Raw genomic sequence first — 17,548 nt, 5'->3', positions numbered from 1 at the left:
GTGGAGAGAGAAAGAGAGATGGATTCACTGCTGCAGGTACATATAGAGAGAAGGCAGGAAGCAGCTAGGTTCTTTACTCATCCCATGCTGAACTCTGCTCCACTTCCCAGGGATTGAATCATGGCAGTTTCCCTTTGGGACTTGCAAGCTACTGGAATTCTCCTCTCCATAGGAATCTGGGTAGATGGACATCCTGGAGGAAGATCAGCACAGTGAGCTCTAATGTGCCACGTCAGGCAGACCACAGGAGGCTGTAACTTTTTACTACTTTCTCACTTAATCTTTTCTCCATGGAAGAAACAATAATTGTCTCTGAATTGTCCCCAGTCTAAGCATCAAAGGGATGCCAACATCCCTTCATGGGCGGTTGGACAAAAATTTTATAACTATGCTAAAAGCAAACTGTAGAATTGAGCTAGTAGTTTGACTCTAATTTCTTTACCAACTAAAAGACGTTTGCACTGTAGAAGTTTCCTCAGTGTTCCTTGTGCTGGGGTATCAGACAAAGAGAAGGTGGACGAATATGGGTTGTGTACCCTTCTGTACAAACCACAGTCACACAGCATTAGGGAGAAACTGCAGTTTGTTTTCCTAGGAAGCATCTGAATTAATAGTCTAATCATGGGCTGGCGAGATGGCTCAGCAGTTGAGGTGCTTGCCTGCAAAGCCAAAGGACCCAGGTTCAGTTCCCCAGGACTCACATGAGCCAGATGTACAAGGTGACACATGCATCTGGAGTTTTTTTTTTTGCAGTGTCTGAAGATCATGACATGCCCATTCTCTCTCTCTCTCCCTCCCTCCCTCTCTCCCTCTTTCTTTCTCTTTCTCAAATAAATAACCCAGCACTTGGGAGGCAGAGGTAGGAGGATCGCTGTGAGTTTGAGGCCACCGTGAGACTCCATAGTGAATTCCAGTTCAGCCTGGGCTAGAGTGAGACCCTACCTCAAAAAAAAATAAAAATAAAAAAAAAATAAGATAAAATAAAATAAATAAATAAAACTTTAAAAAATAGTTTTAAAAAATAGTCCAAACCCAGGTGGGCTGTCTCCTTATTTCTTTTGACAGAAACCTCCTGTAGGTGATGCGGTGTGGGTGGGTATCAGAGGCAACCTGCCTAAATTTGCATACTTCCTGACAGATCACTCCTGCCAGTGCCTCAGGGGCTGGGTGGCAGTGTCAGTGGGAGGAGTAACCAAGTTTCACTTCCTTGCTGGCTGGAGACTTACAGCCACAGCAGGCTCCTGTCTCACCATGGAGCACTATGTGAGGCACAGCTGAACCCCAGAGCCCACTGCTGTCCTCTTCCCACGGCACCTGACCAGGTGGAGAGACCAGAGGAGAAAGGTGCGGATGGGCAGAGCAGAACTTCTAGAAGGGAAGATGAGTACCCAGGATCCCTCAAACCTGTGGAGCAGGTCGATGGAGGATGCCGACCTGCTCCAGGACTTGGGGTAAGACAACAGATCACCTTCGTGAAGTACTTCTTGGGTGGACATTACTTCCCACTCCCACTCAAATTCTCACTCTGATCAATGATGATTTTCTTCCACACTGGCCTTTTTTTTTTTTAATTGTGCTGTTAGGAATCTTCTTTTGGAGGGGATGGGGAAGCTGACTCATTGTAAAAGTAGACTTTTTTTTTTTTTTTTTCCATCTGTGAATACAGGTGCATTGAGAGAAAGGGACAAAAGTGAACTGTAGGACATTCTTTGACAATGGAGGGCAGAACTTGGATGCACTGCTATTGCCTGGTTTATGAATAATGTGACTTAAAACAGTTCTGAGCTGGCTTCAGAAACAAAAGCTACCCTTCTCTAAGGGAGAGGGATTTTTTTCAAAAGAGAGAATGAGGAAGTTTCTGTAGCAATCTCACTTTTAGGGTTCTTTCTTCTGCCACTGCACTTTTTATTTATTTATTTGAGAGAAAGTGAGAGAGAAGAGGAGAACAGGGAGAGAGAGAGAGAGAGAAGGGGTACACTGGGACCTCCAGCCACTGGAAACAATTGCTACTCATGCACCACCTTGTGCATCTGGCTTACGTGTATTCTGGGGAGTCAAACTTGGGTCCTTAGCCTTCACAGGCAAGTATATTAACAGTTGAGCCATCTCTCCAGCCCATGCAACTTTTGAGCCCTTACAGGATCCTAGTAAGGATAATCTGAGCCTCTTAAATAGCCACAATCCAGGAACAGGATAAAGCTTCTGCCTTAAATAGGTAAGTGCAGCTAGGCGGAATCATTTGAGAGCCTGGGAGAAGGGACTCAGATGACACATTCATCAGGACACTTGTAAACAAGCAAGTATGACCCAGAGGAGAGGGGTTTTCCTCCAGAAAGTGAGCTTCCAGAGAGGCGAAACAGGACCGGCTGTCAGTAGCTGGAAATCTTTGCCATCTTCTTACAGAGGATACCAGAAGGCTTTTCCCTATCTGTCACATGTCAATGTCAATGAACTGACAAAGCTGAGTTTCCCACCGACAAAGGCTGCTTATAACTAAAGAAAAGCTGAAACTGAGATGAAATCTCTCTGTGTTCACTACAGAGATTGTATCTTTTTGTGCTGTGTTGTTGTAAAAGTTCTCAATAATTCCTATGTTTGAAGTTGAAAAGTAAGGTCTCGGAATGGCCTTGGACTTTCATGGACAGGGCAGCTAGACATGTGGGTGAAGGAAACTCCTTATTAGGAAGAAGTCAGAATTCTAAGATCCATCCTTGCTTCTCTAAAGGAGGTAAAAGGCCTTGGATGAGCAACCAAGCCTGGGGTCACAGAGCACAGTCCCTAAAGCTAGAGTCTTTCTTACTCATTTAGCCTTGAGGATCTGGAAGCTTTGCTTTGTTTTCTGTATGTCAGTCCTCTGGGATAAGAACCCCAAAAGAAGACTGGAGAGAGTGTTCACTGGTTCAAGGCATTCCTCAGTACTCAGTATGCAAAGGCAGACGCACAAGGTAGTGCCTGCATCATTTGCACTGACCAGAGACCCTGGTGAGCTCATTTGCTCTGATTGCAAAGAATTAAACTTAAAAAAAAAAATAAAAAAAAAAAACACACCAGAAACCCCAAAGAAAAGCATCAATTCTGTTCCTTTAGTTACGCAAATACTTGAACCCAGGTTCTGTGCATAGTCCTGTTAGCACACACTTAAGTGACAAAAATGACCCAGACAGTGTGCCTGTGCCCCACACTGAGACAACCAGCAGGGTAGGATGCAGCTATTGTAAACTACATGCTTTCCCTCCCTGTGCAACAAATAGACATGTGATACAAAGTTCAGAGTTCAAATAAATGGTGCATTTGTGTCGGGACTTCTCTATTTCAGAATGCCTACAACTTTATTTAATGTAAAGGTTTGATTTCGATAACAATGGGCAACCTGCGGTTGCCAGGGAAACTGCTCTACAGCAAGGTTCTCAACCTTTGCTATTTACTATATAGATCTAATGAGGTTTTGTTTGTTTATTTGCATTTTGTTTTAATTTTTGCCCACACATCAAACAAAGAATATCAGAATCTCTAGGGTGAACATTTCTGTGTTAACTGCCTAGCTGATTTCAAAGAGAGTCTGATTAAGGCTCATGGCATAGAACATATGTTCTCTGAAAGCACTGAATGTGATCTTATTTATTTCAAAGCTGTTGGGTGCGCTCAAAAGTACTAATAAATGTTGGCATTAGTTTTTTTTTTTAAATTTTTGGAGGGGGCACTTAATAACTTAATTGAAGTGTATTTTACATTTCAAAAATTCACCCATTAGGCTCGAAAAATGGCTTAGTGGTTAAGGCACTTGCTTGCAAAGCCTAAGGACCCAAGTTCGATTTCCTAGTACCTACATTAAGCTAGATGCACAAGGTGGCACATGAGTCTGGAGTTCATTTGCAGTGGTTAGACAACCTGGTGCACCCATGTTCTCTCCCTCAAGTAAATAAAATATTTTTAAAAATTTAAGCCGGGCATGGTGGCTCACGCCTTTAATCCCAGCACTTGGGAGGCAGAGGTAGGAGGAGCTCTGTGAGTTCGAGGCCACCCTGAGACTCCTCAGTAAATTCTAGGTCAACCTGGGCTAGAGTGAAACCCTACCTCGAAAAAAAAAAAAGAAAAATTTGCCCATGTCCTCTGGGAGTGGTGGCACACGCTGCTAGTCCCAGCACTCAGAGCCAGAGATAAGAGGATCCTCATGAGTTCGAGGCCAGCCTGGGACTACAGAGTGAATTCCAGGTCTGAGACCCTAGCTCAAAACAAACAAACAACAAAAAATAGCAATACTTTTGAGCCAGGCATGGGGGCGCACACCTTTAATCCCAGCACTCAGGAGGCAGAGGTAGGAGGATCGCTGTGAGTTCGAGGCCAGCCTGAGACTACGTAGTGAATTCTAGGTCATCCTGGGCTAGAGTGAGACCCTACCTTGAAAAGCAAAAAAAAAAAAAAAAAAAAATTCATCCATTTCAAGCCTGCATTAATTCAATAAGTTTTAGTAACTTTAAGGAGTCATGCAACTAGCAACATAATCACCTTTAGAATGTTTGTTTTTTAGAGGTGTGGTCTCACTCTAGCCCAGGCTGGCCTGAATCTTAATGTGTAATCCTGAACTGGCCTCATACAATCCTTCTACCACAGCTTTCCCAGTACTGAGACTGCAGGAATATGCCACCACATCCAGCTTTAGAGTGTTTTCATCCCCCTTCGCCAACTGTAAGGAACATGGTTTATTTAAACATAATCAGTGGCCCACCTGGGAAGAGTGGGGAGTGTAGAAAACTTTGATTTCTAGAACTCATCTATTTCCTTGAAATAGGCAAATTCAAGCTATTTGCCTCTGCCAGGGAATAAGCTGAGGCTTTAACATCCAGCTTGCAAAACTGAATATTTAATCACCAACAGGAGCCAGTTCTTGCCCCTCCAGCATATCAGTGAAATACTTTACCTAGGTAATAACTGAGAAGTCTTGGCATTGACCTGTTGCCTCTGGCAAAATTCTGAATCTAAATAAACCTCGTTCTTTGAACCTATAATCCACTTTGGTGAGGGATGATCTGAACCAAACCTTCTGTTTAATCCAATTTGCCAAAGCCCCGTAAAACAAAATGATTTACTGTAATTGGCAGATGAAAGATGTCTAATTTTAAACGACCTGATCTTTAAATTAGTTTAATGGGTAATTTGAGTAGTTAGGGAAGTCTCTTTTCCATACTTTTTTTTTTTTCTTGTGCTGGGTATGGGATTCAGGGCCTCGTATATTTTATGTTTTTTATCAATGTAAATAATTTTGGGAAGAGATCTGGGATATGAATTAGTCTTGGTTCTTTGGTCTGTTTTTCTTCGGGCTCTGGAAAATGTTAATCTTGGCCTGCGCCCACAGGATTTGGGGCAGGACAGTGAACAGTTACTGTCAGAAGGGACCTAATCAAGCCTCTAGGCTCCATTTCCAGGGAGACTTTAGAGTGTCAGTCAAAAAGCACTTTCCTTCTTTTCTCCTAAATGCATGACCACAGCCCCATGGGGGAGGAGAAATAAAACTATCTATGTTGCTGGGTGATCAGGCCAAGCTGGAGGGCGTTGCTGGGAGAGGCCAGCGTGGGCTGCAGAGGGCGCTCAGGCCCCGGCTGCTTGCTTACCAAGAGTGGGCATGGGCCGGTGCCTAGGCTGTGCTGGGGCTCAGCGGGCTTCCCTGGGTCACCCCGCAAACCCCGGCGCCCAGCACCAGTGAGCCTATGTCCTCTCTTGTAAGGGATGCTGACCCACCATTGAAACTCCCACACGTTAGCGTGTCACTGACTGTGGGTGCAGGCCAGCTAGATCTTTTGGGTCCTCCAAGACAAGAGGAGCCAAGGAGAGGAGCCTAGGACTTGAGGTGTTCTGCTGGTCTTCTCAGTCCCCGATGGGGGCAGTTTTGAGGAAATCTGAAAGACAGATGCTCCGAGGGAAGGCTCCTGATGAGTTAGATCTTAATTGGCAATAAAGCAAATCCGGAGGCAGGTAGCACAGGGAAGCAGGACAGCAGTTGGCATGGCAACCGTCACTGACATAAATGAAGGTGTCTGGAGAGATTAAGATGAATGTAGATCAAGCTTTCCCTGCGGAACCTTGCCTGAAAATGTAAGAACATACGTGTCCTTCTTTACCAAATCCAACCTGGAAAGAAAAAGACAAGCAAGACTGTTTGTCCTTTAGTAAGAGTCCCTGGAGTTCTAGCTGCTGGCTTCCAGGAAGAGCAGCATCCCTTCTCCAGAGCACGTCCTTCGCCAGTGCCTTTCTAGCCTCAGGCAAATGACCAATGTGTTAACTTCAGACCCTGAAGTTGGCTAATCTTTGCCTGAAGCCAAAGCAGTGGTTCTTTCCAGATAGCTGAAAGCAAATATGAAGGCTGCTTCAAAGGTTATCAGATATCCTGCGAATATGTGTCTGTATACACAGATACCTTCTCTAAAAGGCTTACATTTTAATAAGGATGAATCACTTGGGAACTCAGTCTGTTTGCCAAGCTGAAGTCATAGGTTGTGATAGAATCTCTGTCTTGCTTCTGGAATTACGTGACGCATGGCTGCTCTATTCAAACAGGAAGTTTTTAAAACTGAGTTTGTTTATCTTTTAAAATGTTGCAGGATATAAGAAAGAGTGAATCCCAGCACTTGGGAAGCTGAAGCAGGAGGATTTATTACAGGCCAGTTTACCTATTAGGTGAGAAGCTATCTTATAAAAGAGTGTGGGGTAGATGGCTCCACAGTTAAAGGCACTTGTTTGTAAAGCGTATGGGTTCTAGGTTTAGCTTCCCTGTACCCATGTAAAACTAGATGCACAAAGTGTCTCATATGCCTGGAGTGTGCAGCCTTCGTGCATCTCTTTCTCTCTCTAATTAATAAATAAACTTTTTTTTTTGTTTTTTTTTCTTGGTAGAGTCTCACTCTAGCCCAGGCTGACTTAGAATTCACTACGTAGTCTCAGGCTGGCCTTGAACTCACAGCAATCTTCCTATCTTTGCCTCCCAAGTGCTAGGATTAAAGGTGTATGCCACCATGCCCTGCTTTAAAAGTTTTTTTTAAATTTTTTAATGTTTATTTATTTATTTGCAAGCAGAGAGAGATAGAAAGAGACAGACAGAGAGAATGGGGATTCCAGGGCCTCCAACAACACTGAACAGGGGTTATTAGGCTTTGCAGGCAAGTGCCTTAACCACTGACCCCACATATATATATATATATATTGTTTGTTTTGGTTTTTCGACACAGGGTCTCACTCTAGCTCAGGCTGACCTGGAATGCACTCTGTAGTCTCAGAGTGGCCTAAAACTCATGGTGATCCTCCTACCTCTGCCTCCCAAGTGCTGGGATTAAAGGTGTGCGCCACCACGCCTGGTTTAAAAGGATTGTTTAAAATTTCATTTTTTAAAACTCCTTAATGCTTACATATAAGAGAAACTTAGGTAAATTGGAGATCAGAAAATTTGTTAATAAGGGTCCAGTAACAAATATCTTGGATTTGCCAGGTGTGGTGGCGATCACCTTTAATCCCAGCACTCAGGAGGCAGAGGTAGGAAGATCTCCATGAGTTCGAGGCCACCCTGAGAATACAGAGTGAATTCCAGGTCAACCTGAGCTAGAGTGAAACCCTACCTCAAAAAACCAACCAAACAAACAAACAAACAAATAAATATCTTGGACTTACTGGCCTCACAGTCTTTACCACAACTGACATTCAAACACTGGCAGAAAACACAAAAACAAATGATTTTGACAGTGTTTAAACAAAATGTTAATGGGGTTACCTGCAGTTCCAGAATATCTAGGTCAAGCCAGCACAGATGATTATTTCACGCAAGTTGCTTCTTCCCCGTTATGGCAGTCACGAGTTACTTATCACCTACTAAGCAATGACACGGTGCCACTTACACGCACTTTGTCAGCCTTATCATACTCATGTCACAGATACAGAGTGACTTCACACATGTTGAGGGTGCTGCTCCTAAGTAGCAGAGCTGGGAAGTTAGCCTCAGAGCTTCCCAGAGAGCTGACAGGATTAATGCTGCCCTGAGGAGCCCACCAAGCTAGCTCACAGCTCAAAGACCGGCATTTAGTAGGTGGTATATGCTTATCATGCACAAGCACTGTCTTCTGCCCATTGCCTGTGGGAACTGGTTCAGTTCACACACTGCTACTGTTACTAATGCCATCTGCATTTCTGGATGAGAAAGTGAAGGTCAGAGCTCTTGCCATATGCCCAAATTTATATGCTAGTAAACCTTCGAGTTCAGAGTCCGTATGCCTCACCAATGATTGCAACTTCCTAATTTTCACCAAACTTCTCTCTTTTTATCTTACTAAGTGAATTTGGGAAGAATGTTTTGTGATTATTATAAAGTAACTGAGTTTATTATAAAAGGCATCAGTGTTTCTATTCTTCACATCAAACACATGCACAGCTGCTTGTGGTGGCACATACATTTAATCCCAGCACTAAGGAGGCAGAGGTGGAGAAACACTGTGAGTCTGAAGCCAACCTGAGACTACATAGTGAATCCCAGGCCAGCCAGGGCTAGAAAAATACCCATATACCCAAAATCAAGACAATATTCTAACTAATCAGGTCTTTGTTAAATTATATATACATTCAACTTTCTGAAAAAAATTAAATTGTCCAAGAAAATCATTAAATCAGAAGTGTGTACAGAGATGTGAAATAAAGCTTGTTCCTCTTCTGTGCTCAAGTCTATAATCCTGGATTCTAAAAATGGAAGGTGACTGCTGGGGCTGTGTGACGCTGGGTAACTAGTGTACTGTTGGAGCTGCCCTTGACTCAGACAAGTCTCTTTTGCATGGTGGTCATCTGTTCCTGCTATGAGTGACTTGCCACTACTTACAGGTGGAAATCTGCCCCACGGTCTTGGGTTCTCCTCGGTGGGTGGTGTTGCTTTGCCACATTCTTTCTTCTTCCATTCATTCACAAACCCATCTATTGAATGAGGGCTTTATGCAAGGCAGTGGGAGCACACTGAAGGGAAAATGCGGTGTGCAGAGGCACAACGCACCATGATGCATAGTTAGAATGCTCCAGTGATGTGGGCTGAGGGCCATTTCAGTGCCTAGGGAAATGCCCCATGTGTGACAGGAAGGAAGGAGAGTGCTGGAGTTGGAGAAAGTGGGCTTAGAAGTAGTATGATGCTTGTCACTTGTAGTCAAGAAAAATAACATCTTATACCGAAAGAAAAAGTAATAAATGAAGAGGTAAGAGTGGCAAATGAGGAATGTTGAGACAATAAAAAGATCTCGGGTGGCCTCAGACCCGGCTGTCCCAGGGATCCCTCTGGGTGATCAACACTGGGTCTGGCCTGCTTTATGAGAAGCTCCTGTCATGCGTACTCACGCTTTCAGAACTAAACCCTGGGGCTGGCTTGGTTTCTGGCTCCCAGCAGCTCCCTTAGAGAAGGAGCTCTGAAACTGCTCACTTCTGGTTCTGACTTCTTGGTGTGTGCTCGCCTGGAGCTCGCCACAGTCCTGGCTGCTGCGACAGAACGCCGTTTCTGCTTGCCTCCAGGTTCCCCAAAGCCTACCAACTAATTTCTGCCTAGGCTAAAACTGTTGTTTACAACTATGCTTTTAGAAAAGCATAGAAGCAATCACTTAATTTATCTTGATACAAGCATTATATGAAAGAATGTATCATTTTGAGTCATGGATTTATGCAGGGTTAAACTGTCATGCTACCTCTATTTTAAAACTGTACATCAAAAACTGTATAAAACACATGACAAAAAGGTAAAATCACTATCCTATAAGTGGGTGATATCATGTTGGTTGTTATTTATTCTGTTGTTTATTTTTTCTCATATATCTGAAGCTATTCATAATGAGCAGTTCAAAATTATATTTGTTGATTTTTGAAAACTAGAAAAATGTCAGCCATCTTCTTGAAATTGTCTACCTAAAATGACATTGTTCAAATTCTTTCCAGTCTTGTAATAATGTTGTTCTGTGAACACACACACACACACACACACACACACACACGCCCACCCTGCATGCATGCAGAATTTTGCTCTGGCTTTCTGGTAGGATATTTTTTCCCTTTTCTCCTTGGAATGTCTCAAAGCAGGTACTTGGTCTGGTGTTTCCTGGGACATCCTATTTCTCTTCATTACAGTTTGAATACTTGGGCTGGTCCAGATCCCAGAGAGCCGCAGCTTGATTTGGTCAGTGGACAATATGGAACCATTGAATGTTTGTAGGACTATGGAATTACATGGTCTTCGTGTTTCATTTTTTTGGCAGAGTAATTAAGTAGTAAAGCATGATGGATGGTGACGAACCAGGAGCTAAAAACTACTTAGACAGTTAAGAGATTGGTGAATGAGGCACTAGAGTGATGGACTCAGGAAGGAGTGTGGGGCTCCTTCCAGTGAGATAGGATGAGTCACATCTGAACAAAACTAGTTCTGCTACTTTTGAGTGTTTTTGTAGAAAATGGAATCACACAGGCATTTTGAAAGCTTTAGTGGTTTCAAAAATATCTTTTGTAATGTGTGTGTGTGTGTGTGTGTAATGGTGGTGGTGATGGTGTGTGTATGGGTATATGTGGAGGTCAAGGGCAACTTTGGGGTATTGATCCTCTCCTACGTTTTTCTGAGACAGGGTCTCTCTTGTTTTTTTCCACTGGGAAAGACAGACTAGCTGGCCTGTGAGCTTCAGAACTCTGTGGACTGTGCCCCCATTCTCATCGACATGCTGGGATTCCGCGCCCCACTTTGGCACCCGGCGTTAGTGCTTACTAGGTTTCCTAACTCTCACTGGCAAGCTTATCGAGCAAGCGCATTTAAACCCCGAGCCATCTCCCCAGCCCTGACAAATAGTTTTTGTTGTTGTTGTTTTGTTTTGCTTTGGGTTTTTTGTTTTGTTTCATTTTGGTTTTGACAACCTCCTTACATATACACAATATCCTATGATCATAATCCCCTCTCACCCACCCTCATTTCCACCTCCTTATTCCCCTCCACTGAACCCCTTCTTCTTTCTAGCTAGCTCAACAAGCCTCATTTAATTCATTCCTTCTTTATTTTATCCTTGTAAGTTTTAAAGCTGCCCGAGTTTCACATTACTGTTCCCATTATTCTGACTCTCCACATGTTTGAGGTTGATTCACCAGATAAGCTGAAAGCCACTATAGGGTTAGGCTACCTATTTTGCCACTCTCTGAGGAGGGAACTCCTTAGGATCAGGGCTGCAGGTTATACTTTTTTTTTTTTTCTCCATGTGAGCTCATCACTAGACCAAGAGCAGGTGTTTAAGTATTAGTTGAATTGCCCCAGTTGACTCTAAGCCAGCACCAGAACTCAAGTCCCCTGACTTCAGTCAATCAGCATTCCAAACAATACCAGCCTGGCAACATACTTGGATTCAGTCCCTCATGCCCAACGCCCTTTACTGGTGGAACAATCTGATGCTGGTTAGAAGTATCATCAGAACCGTGCAATAGAGAAGAGATGATTAATGGGGCATGGATCTGCCTACAATCTTTCATCTGCCAAAGCAAAGTAGGCTATTGATGGAAACATGAGTGATGGATGTGCCTTAAACCATATTAAAACCATATTTTTAAAAATCTTTATTTAGGACTGGAGAGATGGCTTAGTGGTTAGGTGCTTGCCTGTGAAGCCTAAGGATCCCAGTTCGAGGCTCGATTCTCCAGGTCCCACGTTAGCCAGATGCACATGCATCTGGAGTTCATTTGTAGTGGCTAGAGGCCCTAGCGTGCCCATTCTCTTTCTCTAACTGCCTCTTTTTCTGTCTATTGCTCTCAAATAAATAAATAAAAATAAATGAAAAAAAATTTAAAAATCTTTATTTATTTATGTGTAAGCAGAGAAAGATAGACACAGAGAGAATGGCCATGCAAATGAACTCCAGACAAATGCACCCCTTTTGTGAGTCTGGCTTTACATGGGTACTGGGAACCAAACTCAGGTTGCTAGGTTATGCAGGCAAATGCCTTAACTGCTGAGCCATCTCTCCAGTCCTAAAACCATGTGTATATTTTATATGTATGTCATATATATGTATGTGTGTATATGTGTGTGTGTGTGTGTGTGTGTGTGTGTGTATAATATATATATATATATATATATATATATGTATATATATATATATATATATATATATATAGGTTTTTTGAGGCAGGGTCTCTGTAGTAGCTTCAGATTGCTGGGAGGAACCTTCAGACCAGACACAGTTTATGGGAGGAAGGGATTTTTTGAAATTTACAGATTGAGGGAAGTTTCATAATGGCAGAAAAAGTTGGTCCCCTTTCACAGATCCAAGCAGAGAGACAGAGAGAGGGGGGAAAAAAAAAAAAAAACAGCAACCACCACCAGCACAGGAGAGCACACTTCAGGAACTCCAGGCAAAGCTCCAGCCCTTTGCATATCTTTAGACTGGAATTCCCCAAACACACCCTAGGACTGGAGCCTAGATTGACACCTCCTCCAGCCAGGTGGCTGGAGATTTCAATTACAATGTAATGTACTGGGGAACATCCATTCAAACTACCACAGTCTCCCTCTAGTCCAGGCTGACCTTGAACTCACTATGTAGTCTCAGGCTGACCTTGATGTCATGAAAATCCTCCTACCTCTGCCTCCTGAGTGCTGGGATTAAAGGTATACACCACCCTACATGGCTTAAAACCATGCTCTTAATGATAGTGTTGCAGGATTAGAATCCTGGGAGGGAGTAGATCCCCATAAAGATGAAGGAGCTCTCCAGGTTTGTAAACCGTAACTTTGGGCTCTTGTCTGAGTTCTGAAAGAACTGAAGAAAACATGGACACAAAGAAAGGTAAGTTATGAGACTTTATTAACGATAGTGTGAAAACAGGAGAGCAGACAAAAATCAGGAAAGAGAAATTCCTCCTTCCTCCCAGTATTGCTTAAAAGAGATTACTATCTGTGGTAGTTTGAATGTATGTCCCCCATAGACCCAGTTGTTTTAATAAAGCTTGTAACTTGGGTCTCCAGCTGCCTGGCTGGAGGAGGTGTCAATGGTAGGCGGATCCTGGGGTCCAGCCCAAAGGTGTATTTGGGGGCAAATCTTAATTTCAGCCCAAAGCCATGGTGAGAAATTTGAGCTCTGGGGGTTCTACTTGCTTGCTGATTTTGGGTTTGCTGCTTCTGGTATTTACAGGCTGGCAGGCGGTTTTTATCTGCTTGGATTTATGAGTAGGAGACAGCTTCTACCACCATGGATGGAACTTCTGCTGGATCTGTAAGATGAAACAAATTCCTTCTTCCCACAAACTGTGTCTGGTTTGGATTTTCATGCCAGCAGTGGGGAGCTGTCTACCTGGTGAATAGAAGTCTCTGCATCTGGAGGAGAAAAAAGGAAGAGAAGATGATAGGATGATAGGGGAGAAAACCAAACCATCATTTTATGAGAGATAGGTTACAGCAGTAATGACAGTGAGTGAAGAATCCACTTGATGTCATTGGGTGATGAGCCCTCCTGAAAGAACCTTGGTTTTGAGATCCTTGCCTAGCCAGACTAGTTATCCACAAGATTTTTTTTTTTCCAGTGTAAACCAAGTGTTTCCTGTGTCCCAGCCACTGGAGAGTAATAATGTTCTTGCACTGTATAGGTGGCCCCAAGGAGTTAGTGGAAGGAACTTGTTATGATGAAATGGCATTTCTATCCCTCCCCCAAATTAGTGTCTGTGTTCTTATGGCACTCCAACTGTATAGCTTATCTAGGCATGTGGATCCATCTCCCGTAGGCTCTGTGGGTCTCTCCTTGTGTTTCTGCATCCTGCTCTCCCTGTGGGTTCCCTGCTCTGTCTCCTAGATCACCCTTTCTGTCTGTGTATATATCACTGTCCCCAGGTATTCCCATGTACCGCCTGTCCCTGTGAGCTCTGGGCCTTTCTCTGTCCCTTCTTATGCCTTTATGCCTTCCTTCTTCCACTTCTTTTCTTTCATCTACTCATTCATCCTTTTAATCCATCTAGTTATGCAGCTCAGGCTGGCCTTGAACTTCCAGTCCTCTCTTTTTATGACTTTCTTTCTTTTTCGTTTTTTTCGGGGGGGCGGGGATAGGGTGTTGCTCTATCCCAGGCTGACCTGAAATTCACTGTCATGGAGCTCGCTCATGCAGACTCTCTCTTAGCGTGTCCCTTCTTTCACTACATAATGGATCAAATGTTCATTCCCCAAGCCCCAGCTCGCAGTCTTCCTTCTATGTGAGGCTTACTTTACCTTTCCTTCCCTCTACAAACTCCCACTTCTGTATAACACTACAAAGGCAGCAATTGAAGGATTTCTGACTATGCTAACCAGAAGACCTGTCTTTCCTTCCCATGAGTATAAAAAGCCACACGGTCTGCCTTACTCCTCTCTCTAGATACCAAACACTGAACTCAAACCACTGAGGCTACTGAAGCAAATCAGAGTTGTTAGGACTAAGAGTCCTTCACGTCTAGATTTCCCAAACTCTAACCTGGGTAACAATCACATGGGTGTGGCAAGAATGTGCATTTATGGCAAGATCTCAGGCCATGCTGATGTACTGAGCCCCATACTAAGTGGTGGTGAAGCTTTTCATTATTTTGTAAACATAAGGTGTAACCCTCTCATGGTCTTACAATGAGTTTCATAGTTTACATCAATATTTGGTCAAAATACATAGAACAATATAAATGTCATTTTTATAACCTTTTGCTTTTGTGTATGTGCTTGTCTCTCTCTCTCACACACACACATATGTGTTTTATATATGTGTGAATAAATATATATGCAGTAATATATCCTGTGGGATGATTCAACAAACTTAAAACTCTCTCAAAAGATAGAACAAATGAGACATATATTTAAAACAGCAAATTAAGATGATAAAATCCAATGTGAGAAGAAACTTTGGTGTTTCCAATATGCTGAGGTAATTTCCCAGAAGGTTCTAACATAAAGAAGCACTGGAATGAAGGCAGGGGAGGCCGAATTGAGGAACAGGTCTAGCCTGTGTGCATCACCTACGGTTGAATTTATTTCCTGAACCTTATTATGAGGCAGCTATGGAAATTATTTAGTGGCTGGGTTTTTCCCAGTTTGTCAGTATATCATGGAAAGGGTAAAACCACTGCTTCCTTCGGGGTCAACTGCTGGTTTTGATATTCCTATAAACCCCTTTTAAGTATTCTGTTGATGTCTGATTAGCTTTTGTTCTGTTAATACTATTAACCCTGAGTCCTAATTGTGAAAATGTATAGGCCATGTAGATACAAGGGGAATATAATACATTGCTTCTAATGTACTATTAAAAATAGTAGCTTTCTTTTCTTTTCTTTTCTTTTTTGAGGTAGGGTCTTTTTCTAGCCTGGGCTAACCTGGAATTAATCTCAGGCTGGCCTGGCCTCAAATTCACAGCAAGACTCCTACCTCAGCCTCCTGAGTTCTGGGATTAAAGACATGTGCCATCGTACCTGGTGACCTCTTCTATTTCTTTATGGAAAACAAGGCACAAAGTTTTGTTGGTGGTGGTTGTTTGGTTTCAAAAAAAAAAAAAAATTAACCGCATCCCAAACTGTATAGCAATGTGTTCCCAACACCCAGGACAGTATCTGGCACAGTCATAACATTTCATATAATTTAGTAAACCTTATAGTTGTCCCCTTCTGCAAGAGTAAGGAACTGAGTAAAAGGTTTACAAAATAAAATAATATTTCAATATATGACAATAAGAAGGTTTCTTTTCTGTGCTGGAGAGATGTTTCAGTGGTTGAAGGCACTTGCTTGCAAATTCTTAAGACCCATTTTAAATTTCCCAGTACCCACATAAAGCCAGATGCACAACATGGTGCATGTGTCTGCAGTTTGTTTACAGTGGCCAGAAAGCCTAGCATGCCCCCCCCAACAAATAAATAGAAAAAAACATTTTTAAGAAGATTTATTGTTTTCTGGGCTTTAAAACTAGTCACCTTGACACATAATGACCCAACCATCAGTACTGGGGTGGGATCATGTTGCTTCTATGTTCAAAGCAAATGGCATGACACTGAGGAAGGGCTGGAGCAAAGGCATGGCCCCTTCTAAGGTTCTCACTGCCACCAATACGTGCTTGGGATCCAAGCTGATGGCCCCTCAGCATTCTTTGTCACTTGGCCTTTCCCACTAGTCAGTTGGTTTCTTGTTGCACTTAATTGTCAAAGCATCACTCTTCTGAAGGCAGCAGAGAAAAACCACTTAATTGGGAGCTTTCATCAACAGCAAGTTCTATGTGCATCAGCCTCATGATGCAATTGTGAAGAAACTCATGCAATCCAGGCTGCCTTCTGTGAGCCCAGCAGCCAGACCAAACACTGCACGGCCCTGTTGTGCACAGGAGTTCACCTTGTAGATAGAATTGCAAATGTGCAAAGCGCTCAGGGGGGATAAAGTCTCAGAGGGATAAAGGGAATGGAAGCCTGTCATGAGGAGAAAAGTTAAAGATGATGGATAGAGAAGAGGTCGTGTTCCAAATGCTCTCAATTATTTGTACAGCAGTCTATGCACCTCCAAGAACTAGTTCTGTGACCATCTGCTGAAAGCTAGGCAGCAGGAAATGGAAATTCTGTAACAGCAAGACTTTCTGGCCATCAATCATTGAAGTATGGAACAAGCAGTGAGTTTCTCCTCATTAGAAATATATAGGTAATGGGATGGAGAGATGGCTTAGTGGTTAAGGTGCTCGCCTGCAAAGCCAAAGGACCCATGTTCAATTCCCCAGGACCCACGTAAGCCAGATGAACAAGGTGGCATATGCATCTGAAGCTCATTTGCAGAGGCTGGAGGCTCTGGCGTGACCATTCCTCTCTCTCTCTCTCTCTCTCTCTCTCTCTCTCTCTTTCTCTCAAATAAATTAAAAAAAAGAAATATACAGGCTGGAAAGATGGCTTAGTGGCTAAGCGCTTGCCTGTGAAGGCTAAGGACCCCAGTTCAAGGCTCAATTCCACAGGACCCACTTTAGCCAGATGCACAAGGGGGTGCATGCATCTGGAGTTTGCAGTGGCTGGAAGCCTTGGTGCACCCATTCTTTCTTTCTCTCTCTCTCTCTCTCTCTCTCTCTCTCTCTCTGTCACTCTCTAATAAATAAATAAGTGAACAAAAAAATTAAAAAAAATATTTTCTTACTATTGGAGTTTGAACTTATTCAAACACTACAAACATCAAAAGAAGCCAGGAATGGCAGTGCATGTCTGTAATCCCTGGAAGGGTTACACAAGTTTGAGGTCAGCCTGGCCTACATAATGGGCTCCAGCTGCACTTACTTGGGAGACCTTGTCTCCCAAAGCAAAACAAAGTTGAAAGAAATATAAATCCAGCTGATGGTTCTGATTTTCTTTGCAATGAAGCTTTTAGTTTCTGTTAATCTTCTTGGTTTAATTTTTAAATTTTTCCTTATTTATGTTGTGTGGATGAGTGTGTGTGTGCAGATATGTGTGGAGGCCAGAGGACAACCTCAGGGTCTTCCTGTGTCATTCCTCAGGTGTCATCATGTGTGTGTGTTTTCTTCTTCTTCTTCTTCTTCTTTTAAGCCAGGGTGTCTCA

General features: G+C 43.0%; 1 protein-coding gene across 1 annotated transcript in view; it reads left to right on the top strand.

Annotated features, from left to right (window-relative positions):
- The first annotated feature begins 1,248 nt into the window (after positions 1–1,248).
- Dapp1 (dual adaptor of phosphotyrosine and 3-phosphoinositides 1) overlaps positions 1,249–17,548 on the top strand; it is a 67,525-nt gene continuing 51,225 nt past the window's right edge. Inside the window, exon 1 of the mRNA XM_004661641.2 lies at positions 1,249–1,451. Within this exon, the coding sequence (XP_004661698.1) occupies positions 1,351–1,451 (101 nt within the window). The 5' untranslated portion in view covers positions 1,249–1,350. The remainder of the gene's footprint in view (positions 1,452–17,548) is intronic.

Source organism: Jaculus jaculus, chromosome 2, assembly GCF_020740685.1.
Source record: "Jaculus jaculus isolate mJacJac1 chromosome 2, mJacJac1.mat.Y.cur, whole genome shotgun sequence".
NCBI lineage: Eukaryota > Metazoa > Chordata > Mammalia > Rodentia > Dipodidae > Jaculus > Jaculus jaculus.
The sequence above is the reverse complement of the archived record's forward strand: the minus strand, read 5'-3'. Positions and strand labels throughout refer to the sequence as shown.